The following is a 21259-nucleotide window of genomic DNA, read 5'->3' on the forward strand; positions in this document are numbered from 1 at the left end:
AACCCACCATGCACAGGGAGAACATGCAAACAGACCCCGGGCCGGGAATTGAACCCAGGACAAGGCAACAGTGCTACCAACTGCGCCACTGTGCAGCCCGTACCACCATGTCACGAAGCCAAAAGAAATTATTTTCCCCACAATGTTACTGTTAATTATCTATCAGGAGATGTTTTCATCTAAAAAAAAAAAAATCAGCTTCTTTGTTAAATGAAAAGTAACTTTATTTAAATCTGCCCAGGCAAATCCATTTTTGGTTTAATCTAACTCCACAACTACTTTAAAATAAAGTGAACAGAATCCCATTTTTTACTTTGAATGTCACATTTGAGCGTTATATTTTCAATATAGCTGTATAAATAGTAAGCACAGGTGAAATAATCCATATCACAAGAACATTTTTTTTTTTCTCAAAATTATAACCTTTTCAGAATTTTGACTTTTTCTCCAGGATTCCTAATTTTTTTCTTCATAATTTTTGACATTTCTCATAATTCTGACTTTAATATTTATAAATCTGACTTTTTCATTGAAATTCTGACTTTTTTGTCATAATTCTGATTTTTTTTCAGAATTTTGAATTTTTTTCTCAGAATCCTGATTTTAATTTCACAAATCTGACTTCTTCTGTCTTCAGTCTTTTTCTGTTTGACATTTTTATTACCTCCTTTACCTTTGAATAAATTACTTCATATGAGTTAATTTTTTACATTCAGTTTGAATGAATATAAAAACTGAATATTCATTCATATTCATCTGTTGGTATTTTGTTATTTTTTTCACCCTTTGTCTCATGTGTCACCTCTTTCTGTTTTATGGTGGTTGGAAAATAACTTTAGGTGCATCACTGCTGTCTCACCTCCTCCCTCTGTAATTATTTCCAGCTGTTCCTTAATTACCCCTGTGTGTAAATATGTTCTCACCTGTGTTATTGTTCCCTGTTGGGTTGATACATCAACCTCAGCTCTGCCCTTTTGTGTTGCCAGCAGGTACTGCAGGTTTTTAGGCATTATTAAATTATTTTTATTTAATAAAGAATATTGTGAATAAGTTAAACACTGGAAGCTCATTTTATCACACCCTAATCAGCTAATTAACTCAAAACAACTGCAAAGGTTTCCAGATCCTCTACATTATGGGTTTCCAAAGTGAGGTCCAGGGGCCTTAAATGGCCCCTTAAATGGCAATGATTTTGCAAAGCCTTCAATTGCAGCTTTGTTTTTTAATTTAATTTAATTTAATTTAATTTAATTTAATTTAATAGTAAATGGGACTGCAAACATCCAGTAACGTTTACTAAAATATTTGGTCCATTTCTTAAATTTGTTGAAGAGTGAGTCATCCTGTTCAGAAAAAAATAGACAAATATTTTCAACCTGAAGAATGTGACATTTGCTGTTTTTGTTTTGTTTTATTCAAACCTGTGAGGCTTTGTTTCAGCTCTAACGTTATTTAGTGATCGCTTTTCCACACAAACTAGAGCATGTTGCACAAAATATTCTGTTTAGTTTATTGTTGAACAGATAAAAATTAAATGAATAAAATTGTTTCTATAATTTAAAATATGCCACCATGGCAAAATGTTTGGACCCCACTGCTCTAAATGGATCAGTAGGCTACACAATCATAGAGAAGACAGATTAGAAGTTAATAATTCAGGTGTAATTCAATTAAAATGTGGTTTAATTAGAGTAAGAGTGTGCACACTTGTATGGGTTGTCCATTTTTAAAAAAAATTCTGCTCTCTAAGAATTATATTTTACTTGGACTGGAAAAATTATGCATTAAAGGTGGGAAAACAAAGGAAAATATATTATGCTTTTATTTTTTGTTTGTACAGTGTAAATCATTTGTTTTGTTTTTGTAAGCAGTTTTTGTAAATATGAAAATGACTCTTCAAGCCTCTTTCTGTTCAAGAAAGTGGTTTTTGTTCAGTTATTTTGTTTTGAAACTTTAAAGTAATTTCAGATTTTCTTATTTTAAAGTAAATTTAAAACACAAACTCTAACACTTGAATTCCATGTTGAAACACCTCCCCCTGCTGGACACAAAGGGAGGTGTTTCTGTTCTTGTGTAATGCGTCATAACAGGAGCAATAAATGTTAGTTTACAGTCTGGATTGTGCACAAAGTTCGAGCCTTAAACACAGGTGTCACCTGCCGGAAACAGAAAGGTGAGTACATCTGGAAAAACGTCATAGAGCGTTTTACAGGTCCAAACACGGAGCAACGTGTAAAGACTTTGATGAAACTTTAATCAAATAAAGTCGATACATCTAATATTAATTAACGTGTAATAAAATAATAATCGATGAAGTAAAAGTGTGGGAATTGTGCACACAAAACATTTTTTAAGGCCTGAAAATATACAGTTTGCATGCATGGAGTAAAAAAAATGTAAATGTGACGCTAAATGGGGTAGTTTCCTCATTTAAAATAGGAAAGACACGTAATTCATTACGTGTCTGTGAAGCGAAATGCTATGGTAGCAAAAAAGGTCAAGTTTAAAAGTTTTGAAAGAATGAATAAAATAATTTTTTGAATGTGGTTGTAACTTAAAATGTAAACATGTTTAAATTACTCTCGGATAGTGTATTCTGATGTTTTATCTATCTTTTATCTGTCCCAATGTTTCTGAGTGAAACAGTGATTGGAGAAAAGTCCTTTAACAACGCAGGTAAATGTCTCTGAAAAGACTATTTTTCAGTTGGTATATTTCAAGTCAAGAAGAACGACTGAGACAGAAACTATACGAACAATACAAAAAAAACCCAAAAGCAATAAATAAAAAAAATCACTAAGCAACACAAGACTCCGCTAAGAATTATATATATATATAGATAGATAGATAGATAGATAGACAGACAGACAGACAGACAGACAGATAGATAGATAGATAGATAGATAGATATTTATATCTATATCTCTATCTCTCTCTCTCTCTCTATATATATATATATATATATATATATATATATATATATATATATATATATATATATATGTGTGTGTGTGTACTTGTGAATAAATTATTAAAAATTTTGATGTGTAGATTGTAATGCACTTTATGTCCAGCAGGTGACAGTATATCAGTTCCTCTACAGAACTGAATACTTTGTGGTTTGCGGCTGCGCACAAAGTAGTTCTACCGTCAAACCCGGATGAAACCAACGCCTAACTTGTCGGTAGAAAAACGGTAAGCTGAACAAAAAATATAAAGAATTAAAAGTAGGTTGTTTATTGGTTGCCACAGGCCGGGATGTATGAATAAACAACTCCTAGAAATCTAAAGTATTTACGGAGATGAAGCGTGTGTATATCAGTGCAGCAGTTTTTGAGTTTGTGAAAGTTTCCTGTAGGTTAGCCTTACCTTGTGTTCTTATTAATTTTAATACTTCTGTCACCTTGGGTAAGTTATTGTCACCTCTGTTCTTGTTAACCGGGTTTTTTCTCTCTCATTAGTAGGATTGTTTTGTGGTTGAGTTAGGTGGGAGAAAGATACTAAAAATTATGTTTTAGATTTAATAGTTGTAATTTTCAATCACCGTGAAAACCTACTCAATTTTATTAGCCATAGTTGGTCGTTTTAGTTTATTTTTACGACATGACTTCTAAATATCGCCTGTTTAGGCTTCACGTTTTAGTTGGTTTCAGATCTCGGAGCTTTGCTCATTTAGCGGAAGTGTTTGCAGTATCCGCTTCATCACATTGAGCTAATAAGCAGTCTTTTTACAGTCTCCCCCCATTTTTTTTTTTTTTTTTTAAATCTTTGGCATGTAGCACATGCGGAAGCCGCTCTCTGACTTTAGTAGTGTTTGTTCCCACATGCATTAACACGTCTAGTCAGGGTGATTAGGCTTATTTTCTTACTTTTACTGGTTGAGGACGTTTGTAATTTACTTAGGTCAGATGAAGCAACTGATAAAAGGTATAAATATTGAACTGTCACAAGAAAATGTGTTAGAAGTGTTACGGTAGAAAGAAATAAACCACTTGTACTTTTTAGGGTTTTATGTTTTTCGCAGGGTTATGTTCTTCAAGAGAAAGATTACATTTAGAAAAATCGCCATAGTGATTTCTTTGATCTAAATTAAGTTTTACACAGAGGTGTGCAGAGTACCCCAACGTTGTATATCTCAGCATATTTTTTACTCAAGTAAAAGTAAAAAGTAGCCATGCAAGAAATGACTCAAGAAAGATTGAAAAAGTGTTTGGTGATACTGAGTAAATGATTGTAACAACTACTTTTATAATTTACATTGATCTCATCAATATAGAATTAGGTAATTTTAACACTAGGATGGCCAGGTTTTTAAGACCCGGTCTTAAAGACTAAAATGGGAAAAATAATGCAAAATAACACATTTTAATGTTTTATATAAATTTTAAAATAAACAAGTAAATGTGAAACTAGCTACTAAAAGACAAATGTCAAAGGAAATGTGTCTAAGTTATATCATAAGCTCACAGTGAAACATAATTTTGAGTTATTTCACCTGACTTAAATGTGAGGGTAAAGTTTGGAAAAGAAAAAGCGAGGAAGTCCTTCGGGTTTGTCTGCTTCCACAGATCCGGCACAAACAGGAGGAGAGAGTTGATTCTTGTGGTTCAGACTGCTGACAGCTTTTGGGTTTCTGGTCTGGATTCTAACAGATCCGTCCCTCTTTCAGCCGGAGGAGTTTTATTTCTAACATCAACATGTGGAAAGCTCTGCTCTTTCTTTTTGATTTAACATCAATACAGTTTAGAACTGATCTGGAGATTAGTTTTTGAAATAGCTAACCAATAATAATGATAAATAAACAATTATTAATCGGTTATTAGAAACTCTAAATTCAGTCATAATTCTGAGTTGAAACTCAGAATTCTTTGTTTTTCAGAAGCCCTAATTCTTTTCCATACAGATGAGTCTGTCACAATGAAGTGTTTTTCAAATGATCTGATCAAAAGAGTGAAATGTGTGCAAAGAGTTTATTTCCTGAGCGTTCCTGTCACTACATACCCTGTTTAGGAAAATGTTCTGTATTTGGCGTATTCAGATACTCGTATAACTGCTGGAAAAACCGTCTGTCTGGAAAAGGCATACAACTGTGAAACAAACAATTGCCTTGCTGTAATTATTCACGCTCATTAGGACTGGCAACACAAGGATGCCGTTTTACCACTATTTGAATAGTTAGTGGAGGAAATTACTCTTAGTATTTTGTTTTAGAAAAAATGTTCCACCATTAACGATTTTTTTCCTCTAGTTTGCTTTTGAGAACATCAGATGGGTACAGGATGGAAAAAATTTAAAAGTGTTTCTCAAAATGTGTTACAAGCGGATTTATGGAGATAGTTCTAAAAAAGAAGAACTATTGAATTAAATAAATTGTTGAACAATCCTTAAAATATTTTTGCTTATTTAGAAGTTGCCACTTTTTATAGTTGAATGTAAGCCTGAACCAGTAATTAATTTAGTAATTAATCGCATGATAAATTAAAATGAGTTGAATAATTTACATTTTGATATTTCTGAAGGGTAATTTTTCTTTTTATTGATTGTTTTGTTTGAATTGAAATCAGTTTTTTCTGTAAAGTTTCTTGAGACGCCGTTTGTTGTAAGTTGGGGCTATATAAATTAACTGAATTGTAAGTGGGTTTTACTTTCAATTTTTGTTTTGTTTTTGTGTATTATTTTGGATATTTAAAATATATTCCAGTACCAGTGTTAGGTGTTATTTCGCAAAATTAAAATCTTTTGGTCTTTGGGAGGGTGAACAATATGAATATATCACTTGAATATTGTCTCAAAACAACAATCGCTAACATTTTTGGGACAATAGTTGAATGTAAGTTGATGTGCTGCCTTTATATGAGGGCATGGATACCATTGTTAAGCTTATTAAGACAGAAATAAGTTTGTCTGCTTTTCCATCTGTCATACAGCTTCTTGCTGACTTGTTGCTCTTCTGTTTCATTACAGATGCAGACTATAAAATGTGTAGTTGTAGGGGACGGTGCAGTTGGAAAAACCTGCTTGTTGATCTCCTACACAACCAACAAGTTCCCCTCAGAATATGTGCCCACAGTAAGACATTTTAACAATGAGTCATCCTGTAAACTCACAGCTTTAGAGCCGCTCTTCATGTATATTTCTTCATGTTTTAAACTCATTAAACTCTGGCCCTGCAATGGGATTTCTCAAAATACTCAGTTTTTTTGTATTTTTTTCTAAGGTTTTTGACAATTATGCTGTGACGGTGATGATTGGGGGGGAGCCCTACACGCTGGGCCTCTTCGATACCGCAGGTAATTATCTCTGGAAAGTTTGGTTTCTGTAAGTTGTCTTTGACTCAAACTAAAATAAGTTTGGTTTGTTGTGTTTGATGCTCTCAGGTCAGGAGGATTACGACAGGCTGCGTCCTCTCAGCTACCCACAAACAGATGTTTTCCTCGTATGTTTCTCGGTTGTCTCCCCGTCGTCGTTTGAAAACGTCAAAGAAAAGGTCGGTGTTTGAGTAAAATCAGAGCGTAAAATGGAAATTAAGACAAAATCTGGTTATTTGTAAATCAGTTAAACCCATTATCCAGCGGAGGAAATTCAAAGACGATATATTAAACCATGCAAACAAGAAACAAGATTGTGTGGTTTGTTTACAGTCAAGTTTTATCACCTCTCCTTATCACTGTAAGTAGGGAGGAACTGAGCAGACCAGCTGCTGAAATGTGTAAACTGGAGGGTTTTGGTTATTGCGCCGTTTCAAGTGGTCTTTTTATTGTTGTTATTTTTCTCACAGCAAGCTAGATGTTATTTATTGGCTAACCAGTTACTGTTGCAAATGTTGCAGAAAGTGCAGTGTCATTGTGTTGCTGTAATAAGAAGTGCTATGTTTTCTTATATAGAAGACCTACTTTAAATATGGGATTCCTGGAAACATCAACCAGAAAGAAAAATCTTTTTCAATTCATTTATACTATAAAACTGGCTCATAGCTACTAAAAACTGTGGAAATGTGAGAGATTTACACGTTGAAGATGTGTAGAAATCTTATATTTACCAATTTCTGGCGTCTCAAAGTTTGTTTGAAGTACAAATTATCGTCCCACATTCAAAAAAAGCAGATCACTGTCTTGCTCATGTACATTCTGACTCTTGTCGGTGGTGGAATTAAACCCATAACCTCCGATTAGCAAAAAGTACACTAGCTAAAGAGCTAAATGTACCACAGCCTGTGCTGGGGTTGAGTTTTCACAATTAACCCTGTTGGTCTACAGGATGAGTCAAAATATTTCAGTTTTACTTTGTATTTTACTTTATCGTACTAGACAACAAATCAATAACTGTACACATCACGATACACACACGATCAGTATTGATCAGTATCAATAGATAATACGTCTGATGCAATATTCAATAATTTTACTGAACTCTGAACCAAAACCGCACAGTATTCTGGGAGATGTAGGCAGAGGAAAGACTTTAGCGGCTTAACCTCTCGGGGTCAACTAAGCAAAGTGAGTGGCATCAACTGACTCACTCACTCTTTTGTTACCTAGCAACAAAAGAGTGAGTTGCTTGTTGCTCGGTAGCCGCAAGTTACCGAGCAACAAGCTGTTGAGTAACTGACACAGCTGCAGTTTTAAAGTTTTTCTACTGTGCCTCATTAATGCTTAAAAATAAACAGTGTGGAGTGAAAACTGGGGATAAAACCGGAACGGACACCACCGGTTTTGTTGAAATTTTAGATATTTAAAACAAAAGACTCATCAATAGTTATTGATGTCTCTCCTTTTTTATTACTGTGGATATTAAAAGTCTGTGTGTCCAGTTTTAGTGTGCCAGGATTTGGTGACTAAGTAAAATAACTTTTTTCTTTTTTAGAACTTTTTCTACCCTAAATGTAGAAAGAAAAACTTAACTTTGACTCTCTGAATTTGACTTAAATTCTTACGCATCTATATGTTAAGATTAATCTACCCTTGTGTTATAATCTGGTGTGTTTTCATTAATATATGCTGTTTTGAATACACACAGAGCAGAGCATGTCTTCACTTTCACGTTCAGAGCTGCAGTGTGCATGGGCCAAAACTGAAATGCGCAAAAATAAATGACTAAATAAATAGATAAACAATTTCAGATCTTTTTATTACTTTTACTATTACTATTATTTTATTACTATTTTTTGGAGGTGTATCTCAATAGGTTTTTGCAGTTGCGAGTGTGTTTAAGCTAGACCTGCACAATATATTGAATATTGTTTAAAACTGCAACTTCCTGAATCCAATATTTAGTGGGATATTATATTTCAAGTGTCATCTATTCACACTCTGCAAATGGAGAACACATTTTACCACTTTGATGGACTTTTAAGTGCCATAAATGTCCAGAATGATGCATATCTATAGTGGTTGAGATGCTAAAATCGCTGACAGAAAAGACCATTGTGTTCTGATAAACAAGACTGAAAAATGCCCTGATTCAAGCTTACTGTACACCTTCTATTTTATATTTCATTTTTGTGTGTATATATGTGCTTTCCACTTGGCAGCCACTTTACTGCTGATGCACTTCAATTTTTCCGCTGAGAACAAAATAAATAATTATTCTATTCATGCTTTTATGTAAAAATGCATTTTATAAACAGTTTATGATCTCAAAGAGGCTAATAACCATGGCTTAAACCACTATTGTTGAAGTACACAATTGCTATAAAAACAATTGCATTTAATTAGCTTAAACAACTGTTTTGTAACTATTATTCTTTCGTTCTTAGTTGTCACTATAAAAGGATTTTTTACTGTTGTTTTGGATGAGGTTGCCTTCAAATTCACAATCCTAGTATTTTCAATTATATATATACTATGCAATATTTAGGTTTTAGTTTAAAAATTGGGAATCATTACAATAATTGTATAATTATTCTTTTTTTTATTCTCCAAATTAAATCAAAATTGTTGGCATTTTCTGACAGTTTGTGATTTTTTATTCCACGATTGAAGTAATAATAGAAGTAATAATAATAAATTATAATTAATAATAATAAGAGTAGTAATATTAGAAAAAATAAGGGTGGGCGATATGGATTTAGAATTTTATTATTTTATTATATATTGTGGTACTATTGTGATAACAATGAAAAGTTAGCACCGTAAATGCTGCTCTTGAAAAGCATTTCCATTTAAAAGTTCTTCTTCAGGATGGAAGTTACTTAAAAAAAAAAAATTTGTGATTTATATCACTAAACTGCACACAGCAACAGCATTTAATTATATTTTTAAGTTTAATGGTATTTATTGATGCTTTTGTCTCTATAAAACAAAATTTCTTTCATGATAATTGGTAAACGATACAATAAATGCTGTTTGTTAATAGACAAAAATAAATAAATGTTTATTGTTTGTATCTTTCTCGTCCCAGTGGGTTCCGGAGATTTCTCACCACTGTCCAAGCACACCTTTCCTGTTGGTGGGAACGCAAGTAGACCTGCGGGAAGACAGCAACACCGTGGAGAAGCTGGCTAAAAACAAACAGCGCCCCCTGTTCCCTGAGAGCGGGGAGAAGCTGGCTCGGGAGCTCAAAGCTGTCAAATACGTGGAGTGCTCTGCGCTCACGCAGGTATGGGGCTAATTCACCGTCACGCGATTTATCTAGTATATAATAAGTCCGCTTCACTTTGCTCTCTGTTTTCTTCTTCTTGTGAAACAGCGAGGGCTGAAGAACGTGTTTGACGAGGCCATACTGGCGGCGCTAGAACCTCCGGAGATCAAAACGAAGAGGAAATGTGTTCTCCTATAAAGAAACGACGAGGCGAAATCGCAGGGAAAATTCAACTGAGACATCCATTTGGTAGGAAGGAAATATGGACACACCAGAGGGGGGGGGAAGAACGGCGCCATAGAGATTTTATTTTATTATTTTTTTTCGAACACGAGCTCGATGATTGTACCTTCTGAAATTGGAAAGTATTGCCTCCAACATGCAATATTTATCCTTTACTGAAAGCTTTTAGAAACTACTGTATTCTCCTTCTGTATTCAGGTGTCCCCTCTCCCTTTTGCCTTTACTGCTTACTGTAACGATTCTATGCTGCATTTTATGTGTTAAAGGAGATATTCTTTTATAAAGTTCCTCATTGTGCTTTACTTAAGCAACATGGTAAGACGTTAAAGAGGCACTGAAAAGTGAAGTGGTACTTTTTAGTTTCTTTTTTTTTTTCTGCCCTTATTGAATTAGCTAATGAAAAGCCAAAGGATTTATTGTCAATCCAAACAAATCTGTCATGTTTTCCTCTCTCAAAGTTAAGTAAATTCCTGTTGGGGGTTTTTATATCCGAGTCCTGGGAAATCTCCGTAGTCTTTTTTTGATTTTAAACTTGAATTTATTTTGTCCTGTTGATTTTTTTAATTTGCTAGATGACCAACAATGATTTGATTGATGTTTGAAAAAAATTAAGGTGTAATATTTTTGATAAAATTCAGCCTTGATATAAGGTGATAAATCTTTTTAGAAATGTTCAGGGTTTAAGAAATCAGAGGATATTTTTAATAAAATCATTTTTTTAATTAAAAGTGAAAAGGAGTTCTGTTTTGTGTGTTAAATTAATTGCGTGAGTACAGAGCACTTTTAAAAGAACTTTATTAGATTTTGTCACATCACAGCTTCAAACCTCAATGCATTTTATTGAAATTTTAAGGAGTGGATGAAAATATTATAGCATTATTGTGAAGGGAAAGGAAAAAGCTGCATAATTTTCCAGACATTTTAAAAATAATTAGAAATACGTGACGATTGTTTCCACCCTCATATTAGTCAACACTTTCCAAAGAATCATTTTGTTGGAATCACATCTGCAGATCTTTTGGGATTTTTCTTCAGACATATTTTTGCTTTTTCTGCCTCAAGCTCAGCCTGTTTCCATGGATATCACAGAAACAGACTTTAACTACGCCACTCTAACACATAATAATACTCTTTTTCATCACTGAATGTTTTGAGTTATTTCCCTAAAATATTTAGAAATCCTTTCAGCATTGGCCTGTATTTACTGCCATCTTCTTTTTTCAAAAAAACAAACAAACATCCACACAGGATGATGCTGCCACCACCATGTGTCACCATGGGGATCCTGCATTGGAGGGAGCGTGTGTTGTTTACTTCCCGTTTCCTGTGATTTTTGAGTGTATAAATAGACTGCATTAATGTGAAAGTTACTTTGTAGAATATCATCTTTAAAAACAACCTTTCCCTTTGAGTGCACTTTTAGAAAACACGACAGGTCAGCATTAATTAGATCTGCTCCTCAGTTGTAATGCAGAACTTTAGTTTTCGGTAGATGCGGGTTAAATGGCAGTGGCAACGCTGTTGCACTTAAAGATCCAGCTAATACATGTGGTCCAATAAAAAACCAAAACCAGCTGCAGAGATTTAAAATTAAACCCATAAAGAGAGTTTTACAAATCTGAATGAAACCACTGCTTGCCACTCTTAGACCCAACCCTAGGTTGCAGACTTTAATCCCGGTTGGCAGAGGGATTTTTGACAAGGAAATGATCAAATTTAGCTGAGTTTATGTTTTGATTTTATTTAAACTTTGCTCACAAACAGTTGTGGTTCTCGCTTTTAAACCGGGAACTGATCGGGACAAGTGGTCAGACAGAAGTACATTCAGTACTGATTCATTTTGCAACCATGGGAAAAAAACTGAAACAGTAACTCAAACAGGTTTGTGTTTCAGGTAAACTACTGTATTTTTGGACAGACCTGATGTGTTGGAGCGTACAGAAATGTTTTACATGCAACATTACAGACAGTGAGGTAAACAGAAGCTGTTCTTGCTGCTGGAGAATGAATTGAAGGAAAGACTCTGATACACAGTTGTTCAAAATAATATCACTGTGCGGAAGAAGAGTAAAATGAAGCTCAGAATGCTTTTAAAAGTGTTTATTCCCATCAATGCAAAAGCATCGGAAATGTGGCCCATTCTATTCAGAACAACAACATGAAGAGAAATTGATCAAATTTATCCTCGGCCTATACAGAAAGTGATAGAAAGAGAATAAGGAAGTTCAATAAAACAGCAGTGTTTGCATCTTCTCATTTACTGTGTAAAACTAGAAATACTTAGATTGAGCTTTCCTGTTAGTTACTGAAACAATAGTTAAGTTATAAAAGCCATTTTTTTGATAAACAAATCTGTGCTGGGTGGATTCTACCAACTTTCATCAAGCTTTTCCACGTATTCCAGGATAATTGGACTTCATGCACCAGGTTCTCTTTGTATTTTGGTGTGGAAATGCAATATTTTTCCAGTTTTCTATTGTACCGTACAGAGGTTAGGCTGACCACTCTTTAAAGCTGCAGTGTAAAATATTTTCTCACATATTTGTTGACATTATCACTATTGTATAACAGTTTAATATAAAACAGATAGTCTGTGAAAAAATAATTAGCCTCTCTGGCTTCCCCAGTGCTCACTAGTAACAACCAATCAGAACCAGGGGGCGGGTCTTATCGCTGCAAATTATCCTTATCAATATGAAAATGTATTATTTATTAGTTTTCCACTGTTAAATCAACTTTCTATTCACACCATGCTGTTCCTCTGACTGTATTTCACTCAGATTTTACAGAAAAGCTCCATGACCATGTTTTATTTTTATTTTGAACATGTCCATTTTAATTAATTACACAGAAACATTAAACGACATGTCTCGACTGTGGGCTCTGTTCGGTTTTCGTTACAGTACTACAGCTGCTACTACATAGAAATATAATCTTGACCAAAACCATTGTTTGATCTGGTTAGTGTTCTTAGACTGCAGTTACTTTGAACACAACTGTAAAAAATAAATAAATCAGGAACAATAAAGGAAACATAAATACAGAACACGTTCAAAGACCTGCTAGTGTAAGACATAATGCATAAGCATGAGAAACACCACTGCAATGTTTCTGTTAGTTTTAGTTAATTTCAGCTTTAAAAGCGTTGTCGGGTGAAGGTTTAGGTTGCTGTGGTGAATCTGTTTTCCTTTGCAGTTTTGGAAGAGGAGAACAGTGTTGTTCCACAAAACTCTCATAATTAAAGATTTGTTTGCTGCAGCTTTCAAATTAAAAGTGCCAGAAGGTTCAGATAATTATCTGAAATGAGACTGTTATTAGGAGCCATGTAATGTTGTTTGGTGTGAAAGCTGTTGTATTTTTTCTGCAGCGTCTCTGCTGGATTATTTGGGTCTTTAATTGACTTCAGTCTGCTTTTGTTTGAGCCGTTTCAGACTCTGCAGGTGTGAATGGTGACTGTATTCTTGCACTGCTGGCAGCGGACTGAACAGCACCAGGAAAACTTGCAGGAGCAGCGCTGCACCACCTCGGCCCGGCCCGCTCTGTAGCCGGGCCCACAGCACACCAGCTCACAGCCATCTGGAGCCAGCCGGGACGTTCCTGAGGAGGATTTAAAAAATAACGGCCATGTTAGTTTTTAATGGGGCTGGACAAGAAACGAATAACAAGATACAGTTGTTTACATTCACTATATGCATTTTTTTTCACTGTCTGACATAAAATCAACACAAACTTTTCCTGTTTTAGGTCAATTGGGATTACATTTTTATTCTATTTGCTAAATGCCAGAATAATGAGAGAGAATTTTTTCATTGCTTTCTTCGGTGGCTCCGTTACTCCAGTTCTGACAAGATGTATGGACCAAAATTCCTGCCAACTATCGTGAAAAGCTTGTGAGAGGATATCCAAAACGTTTGACCCAAGTCATAAAGTTTAAGGGCAATCAATGGTACCAAATACTTATAAAGTGTACTTAAATTTTTGACTTTCTTTGAAGAAAGTAATAAAAATTGCCTTTAAGCATTCTCTTTCTTATTATTGAAAATAGAAAAAGAATTGGTAATCCTAAGTGACCTAAAACAGGAAAAGTTTATATTACATCAGACGGTGTGAAAAAAATACTTATGGTGTATGAAAAGTTATGGTTTCAACTGTATATCGAGATGACATGTGATCAATATCAATTGATAATACGTCTGATAGAATCTTCAATATTCGATATAGAGAATATTCACTGAACCCCGATTCAGACCCGGGAGATGGAAAGGGTTTGTCAGCAAGCTAAGAAAGGTTGCTGGCATCAACTACGGTAACTCACTCATTCTTTGGTTACCTAGCAACAATTTGTTGAGTAACTTGTTGTTACCTAGCAACAACCTGTTAACTAACTCCAGCAGTTTAAGGTTTCGCCACTGTGCCTCATGACTGCTTAAAAGTAAAGAACGACATGGAATGAAAACTGTGGATGGAACAGGAAAGAACATGCCACCAGCTTGGCAATATTTCGGGTATTTAAAACAAAAAACTAATCAATAATTATCAATATTGACCGATATGAAACGTTTAAAATTGTGACACGCTTTTCAGCCGTATCATCCAGCTTTAGAGTGTATTGCCATGAACTGAAGCTTCACAACTTGAATTGTTTGTTTCTTGGATTTACCGTTACATCTTCTTCCAGCAGTCCCTGGGATGCCATTATCTGGGTCAAGGTGGCAGAAATCTGGGGAGGGAGCCACATACACAAGGTCTCTGGCAGCAGGCGGCTTGACGTAGGGGTCACGAGGGAGCAAAGCTGGCCTGGACCCAATACGAGTCAATCGGACCTAGAAGAACAAGGGTTTATTATTATTTTTTACATTTTTATTTACTTTCAAATAAATAAATAAATATCCACACACATCGTTATCTAGCAGTGTTAAAGCAAAAGTACCACAATGCTCATTATTTCTTTCCAAATGCATAGTTCTCATGCGACATCAGAGTTCCTGGAACTTTGTAGCTGAAGGCCATCTTGGTAGGTATCTGTAACTAACTGTCATGACAGTTGCTATGACAACGATAAACAAGCCACATTCTCTCTATCATGTGGGTCGATCCCAACAGCACCAGCTTTGTTTGTATGTCTCTCTTTTGGATATTGGTCAAAAGTGTCAATATGTTTTCTTTTTTTGGTCTAGAAGCCACAGTTTGTCTTTGCGTTGTGCTTGCCTACCAAGATGGCAGTTCAGTGGCACAGATCACTGTTTGGTTGAATTCACCTTTCAGCTTAGACTTCAGGATGACTAAAAAATAATACTGTTTCTGGCGGTGCTCAGATTTTAACAACAAAAGAACAATAACAGTGGAACAGGTTGTAAATTTCTTCACTCCAAGATCCTTTTATCTTACCGTGTTAGACTCCTCCTCCAGCCTCTCAAGCAAATATTTAGTCAATATTTAAACTAAATCAGATCTTAATGCTGAAACAGAAGGTTTTTGTGTATCGAGCTACAAAAACATGAGCAGAAATCATGTTCTGATACCTCTGTGGCTCCATCAAAGCGTTCCTTGAGTACAACACCAACACGTTTGAATGGGGGCATGACTTTCCAGCAGGTTTTTAACTCACAGGAGCCAGAGACACCGTGACATTTACACTCTACCTGCATGTTGTGCAGGATGGCCTGTGGATCAGAGTATGTAAAGTCTTACTTGGAGTGCCATTAACTATCAAAATGGGGAGTTAAAATGGACTTCAACACTGCAAACCTTTCGACCGGCCTCGTTGTTGTGGAGGTTCATGAGTGGGCGTCCCGCTGACAGCCCCTTGGCCCGCTCAGGTTCATCCACAAAGGCTTGAGAAAACGCCACGCCATAGGACAGGTTGTCACTGCACCCTGACCACTGGAAACCTGGTGGGAACACAAGACCATGGACAAGTCTCTCCAGGAACGTTTTTACAGATTCTTAAAGTGTGGATTCTATGCTTTCCAGTGATGTCAAACACATGAAAATCAAAAAATAAATGAATAAGACAGAAATATGAATGCTGGCACTTGGAAAATTGGATTTTTGAGAAAGCAGCTCTAAAGATTTATTCCAAAACCTGCTGAGCAACATAAAGCGGTCCTTCCCCTAAGCTCCCCCTGTCAGCTCCTTCAGACTAGCCAGCAGCAATTAGCAAACAGCTGGTAGAACTGTACATCTGCTCAGCTCATTATACCAGCTGCTTCCCAATGAAACACCGGTGAAAATGTTGTTAAAGGGGTAATAGAGGAGCTCCGCTGTGATGACTTCCTGAAGGCGGCGTTTCAGAAAGAGCAGGAGTTTTTTTTAAAGGGACAAGGTCGCAATTTCAGTGCGACCTTGTAACATTTGTTTTAATCATGTTTGATAGATATATAATATATAGCTTCTTCTTTTTTTGACAACATATCGTAGTTACTTAATTATGCTTAAAGTGGCACTGCATGCCTGGAAAACACATTATACTAACTGTCTAAGACTGACTTGATAAAACAAGAGTAAAATATTTACTAGTGATTCATTGATCAAATCATTTGAATCAGGTGTTCTGGAAGAGAGATAAATCTGAAATATGTAGGAGACCAGAACTGAGAAACACTGACTTATGATCAGAGTTGGACAGAGTGCCTGAAAATTGTACTCAAGTAAGAGTAGCAGTACTTCAACATATTCAACATATTTTTACTGATCAAATTATCAATCATTCAATATTTAAAAATTACATAATCAGATGGACCAAAATATTAAATTAAGTAAAAAAAAATGTTGGTATTTTAAGGACCAAAATTACAATAATTCAAGCAAGTAACAAAAATAAGATCAGTTTCTTTTACTAATAAACTTTTGAAACTTTAACAAAAACTGCAATGTGTATTCGTATCTGGTGATTTTTCATTTAAAACATGTTTGTTCTTCTGAAAGTGGATAGAGAATCCACAAATGTATTGCTCATTGTTATTTATTATTGTTGTATGTTTATTCTTATTACTTTATTTATTTATTTAAATTTTTTATTGTGTACTATGCTGGGAAAAAACAAAATTTTCCCCCCTTAGGGGATCAATAAAGTATAATTATGTTATCTTATCTTATTACCTTAAATATTACTTACGTAGTGTAACAATACTTCATAATAAAATTACTCAAGAAAAAGTAAAAAGTACAGCAAGGTAAAAATAATTACTCAAGTAAATGTAACCAGCTACTACCCAACTCTGTTGAATGGACGTTAGATGATGAGGATGGAACCAGCAGCTCCTCTGCTGTTTGATGCTCTGTGTGACTCAAAGTGGAGATATTTTCCAACAGAGATCAAGCTCACCTTCAGGGCTGACGCCTCTGACCTTCCTGTCGCAGCCACACCTCTCCAGCTCCCCTCGGGTGCAGGCTCGGGTCACGGCCACCGCCACTGCTGCTGAAGACAGAGCGTGCACAAACGCTGCCTCACGAGTGCCTGGCACCACAACAGCAGCACGAAAGAGGAAAAAGAAACAAGGATTGTATGTTTTAAAACTCAGTAAACGCCTGTTATTCTGTCGTCTCAGCGAGGGACGCACCTTGATTCATGACTCTTCCGAACACGTTGATCCCGCGTGGCGTGGTGGAGCAGTTCCAGCGGCGATTCCTGAACTGATGCTGACACTGAGACAAAGTGACAGAGTGAATTTCTCACAAGATGCCCGATATCTCTGATCTCTGCTGTAATACCTCTTCTATGACCATTTCTGCTGCTTTGCGTACGGACTCCATGACCTCCCCTCTTGCCCTGCACACCCCCACCTGCCCCGGGGTCAGCCCCCTCAGCCGGGCACATGGAGCGGCACCAGACACGGCTCTGGAGCGAGGCAGCCTCGCCAGGGAGCTGCAACACAAAGGTGGTGAATGTGGCTGTGATTCCCCACAGGTGTGAGTTGCAGACAGGGAAGATGGAGAGGGGTTAAACTAAAAAAAAAAGGAGAGGCAGAGTGGACAGAGATGACGACAGAGAGAGAGAAAAGAGAAAAGGTCACCAACTGAGAGAGACAAAGAAAGAGAGGGGAGCTCCTGAAAGAGATTTAGAGACATGTCACCATCTTTTAAAAGTTATAGCATGACAAACACGCTCTTTCTTTCTATTCCTCCCAGTTCATGCTACACTTACAGCCAGTTGGTTGCCATGGTGGTGTGGGTGGTGCATAGCAGCAGCAGCAGCAGCAGCAGCAGGAGGAGGAGTGGTACCGAGAGATTGACAGGTGAGACAGTTGGCATCAGACTGTCTGTCCGTCTGTCCGTCTCCGTGCTTCAGGCTGGGTTGTTGGACAGAAGGCTGTCCGGCTCCACCGTGGAAGTGCTCTGTCCTGTCTGTGTGGTAGTGAGGGTTTATGGTTCTGATCCCGAGTCAGGGGATGAGCCCTGCATGTCTGCTCAGAAACGTGAGAAATTACTGTCTTTTCTATCATAAAAGGTGATCAAACTACACCTTTGTATACAAACTACACCTTTGTATACACTGTATATATGCATACATATATACAGTGATTAGTATATATGTATTTATTGTTATATGTAATTTTTCTGTTCCTAAATAGCAAACACTGTATACTGGTGCTCATTACTATCAGATTTTTGTTTAATTTGCGCATAAAAACAATAATAACAAACAAACAAAAAAACAGCTGTGCAGGACAAGATCCTAAAGTCTGACAGACAATTTCCTCTGACATTTTTTTAATTCATAACAGCAGGAATACAAAAAGTTTCACATCATCATTTAAAATTCACATTGTTTTAAAAGTGTTTTTAAAAATGGATTTCACTAGTGGATTGAAAATCTGGTGGTAGATTATCTTAAAGAGAGGGTCATCTGTATTCAAGTGTACTTTGCTTAATTTATATTCTGCATATAATGGTAAATAGAAGCCACTGTGTTATGTGGAATAAGTGTGTAAATCAGAATAATGTGTAAAAAATTATGAAAAAATATTGGCAAATCAGTAGCTAATGGTACATACTTACACCTAAAAAGAGATATACAATAAAAAACGATGTTTAGTATTGTGAAGATCTTGTATTTTGTAAAGAGAGGAGCAGATAAAGATAGTCTATTTGAAAAATTCAGATAAATAATAATCTATTTGAGTCAAATACGCTTTTATTTTGGTTATCCTCAGCTACAACGAATGTCTGACTAGTTCTCTTAGTTGTATAAATTAATCTGTTGTAGATGTATCTCATCACTTTTCAAACTATACTGTGGCTGAAAAACAAGGCGAACATTTATTTTTAGGCTGCAAGATGAAAGTTTGTGATTACAAGTTGTTTATTTTATTGTTTAAAAATATTTGTGAGGAACACTGGATGAAAACTAAATAGAAAACCTGAATTACTTTTTTATTTTTGCAAAAAATAGTTAAAAAATCATGAAGAATTTGAATTATAATGAAACTGGCCAATATTTTCTATGAAAAATGTTACAAATAAAATACAATCACATTAAATTTTACTCACTGGAAACTTTATTTCGATGGGGACTTTCTTTGAAATGGTAAAACATAATACAAGTGTGTGACCACACACATATAAATGTACAAAGAACTAAATTAAAACTACTATCAAAACTAAAATCTTGTAAAAGTTAGTAAACTCAAACTAGACTAAAACTAAAATTAGAGATTGATAAATTGTGAATGAAAATTAATTAAATTTTAGTCAGAAGATTTAATAAAATAAATTTGCTAAATTTGTGCTGCCAAATTAACTTTTGAAAGTTATCATAATCTGCAATTCAATTCTGCAAATTTTGTGTGGTTTTTGTAAAGTCAGCAAACAAAAAATACTTACAGGGTTGCTCCAGAAACTGCAAACTCATCTTTAGAGAAATGAAAATATGTCCACATGTCCCAGTTGAAATTTCAAGTTAGAAAAATTTACCTAAAATAAGGAGAAAAAAATTTAATCCACAAGATTTTGATGAATAACTGAAGTTTTCTTTTCATTCAAAGGAAGACTTTAATCAAAAAAGTGCCATTTTTCATTGGGTTTGTCTGTGTTGTCCCATGAAAACAAATGTGTGCATGCTAAGTTGAGACAGCAGTGATGTGTGAGAGCAAAGCAGATGGGAGTGATTGGTTTTAAAGGAGGAAGACAGCATGGGTGGGAGAGGGAGGGCTGGCGTGATCCAGGGTGTGGAGTGATGCAGAGAAGAGGAGGAAAGTTTTGGAAAAACGTGATAATTGTGAGTATTAAAGCTGTAAAATATTCTACTTGCATGTCAGGAGACCTGAAATCTGGGCCTAAATTTAAGGCAGATTAACAAAAATTCCACTAAAATAGGACCACATGTGAATTTCTGTGCATGTAGAGTGTCTTTCAGCATCCTTGCATGTTTCCACAGAAACACTCATCTATAACTGAGCTGTTTGATTTTTATTTAATTTCCCTCCAAACTCCTCTGATCAGAAAACACAACGTAGCATTTTGGATTTTCATACAGTACATGTTTGCTTGTGAGAAAGTGTCTTACCTAATGTTTAATTTTCCCAAACTTTGTTGCTCATTTTACGAGTTTCCCCCTCCTCTTCCTCTATGTTCCCCACATTTGCCCCCTGGTTCTCCTTCTCTCCCACTCCCTATATTGTCTTAGAAGAAGGGGTGACATTTAGACAAGGGGAGGAAAACACACTGCCGACAAATATTGGAACTGAGGCAAATAAATCACAAGATAGTAGGGAGCGAGGGCATGAGGAGAGCGCAGATAGTCACACCAGCAGTGGAGAAAGTGACAAGAAATAACAAAGTGAGTTTGTCACAAATTTGAAAATAAAACCTCTTAGTGGATTCAAATATTCTGTCTTATCCTTTTAAGACAATGCATTAATAACTTCTTTTTTATTGTTTACAAATATTTGAACTTCAGCAGTCGGTGTAGCTGTACTTCCTTAAAATTTATGCAGTAGTTTCCCCTCCGTCTGTCTCGGCCTGTTTGCTCAGACTGGGATGTTCATAAATAAGGAGGTAATAAAACAGACGCTTCTGATGACAGAATAATTCTCACAGGATATTGTTGATATTGTTGGGATTCAGAGGTCTTATCTGTGCTCCTGTTTGAAAAAAAATACCCAGATTTATGACACATTTTATGACAATATAAAGCCTCTTACTACCTTCACTTAATTACAGTTTTAATTGCTTATGCTCTGTTTATTTCTCTGTTGTTTGTTTGATGGCATAGTGAGAACTAACAGTTGTTGTGTGGTTTTGAGTAAACATGAGTAAATACAAAATGTAATTTCTAAATTATTATTTAATTTATTTAGGGAAAAAGCTCTCCAAACTAAACTGGCTCTAAAAAAGGTGATCAAACCGGGAATTAGCTGTGCATAAGCCTTTGCAGGTCTTACTTGCCTCAGTGAAAGTCAATGTTTATGATTCAACAATAAGAAAATTATTTATG

At 35.6% G+C, this 21259-nt stretch overlaps 2 protein-coding genes across 2 annotated transcripts; one reads left to right on the forward strand and one right to left on the reverse strand.

Annotated features, from left to right (window-relative positions):
- Positions 1-3079: 3079 nt before the first annotated feature.
- cdc42l (cell division cycle 42, like) lies at positions 3080-10560 on the forward strand. The gene is made up of 6 exons (XM_028013486.1): positions 3080-3195; positions 5965-6069; positions 6218-6290; positions 6378-6487; positions 9400-9597; positions 9688-10560. The coding sequence occupies exons 2-6, from the start codon at positions 5965-5967 to the stop codon at positions 9775-9777; spliced, it is 576 nt and encodes a 191-aa protein (XP_027869287.1). The 5' UTR covers positions 3080-3195; the 3' UTR covers positions 9778-10560.
- A 2080-nt stretch (positions 10561-12640) lies between these two features.
- wnt4b (wingless-type MMTV integration site family, member 4b) lies at positions 12641-19911 on the reverse strand. Its single transcript, XM_028009755.1, has 9 exons — positions 19648-19911; positions 17969-18227; positions 17536-17689; positions 17385-17469; positions 17150-17281; positions 15571-15713; positions 15345-15485; positions 14483-14645; positions 12641-13419 (listed from the first exon to the last, which is right to left on the reverse strand). The coding sequence occupies exons 2-9, from the start codon at positions 18073-18075 to the stop codon at positions 13250-13252; spliced, it is 1095 nt and encodes a 364-aa protein (XP_027865556.1). The 5' UTR covers positions 18076-18227; positions 19648-19911; the 3' UTR covers positions 12641-13249.
- Between the last annotated feature and the right edge of the window lie 1348 nt (positions 19912-21259).

The sequence above is a fragment of the Xiphophorus couchianus genome, chromosome 3 (assembly GCF_001444195.1).
Source record: "Xiphophorus couchianus chromosome 3, X_couchianus-1.0, whole genome shotgun sequence".
Classification (NCBI taxonomy): Eukaryota; Metazoa; Chordata; class Actinopteri; order Cyprinodontiformes; family Poeciliidae; genus Xiphophorus; species Xiphophorus couchianus.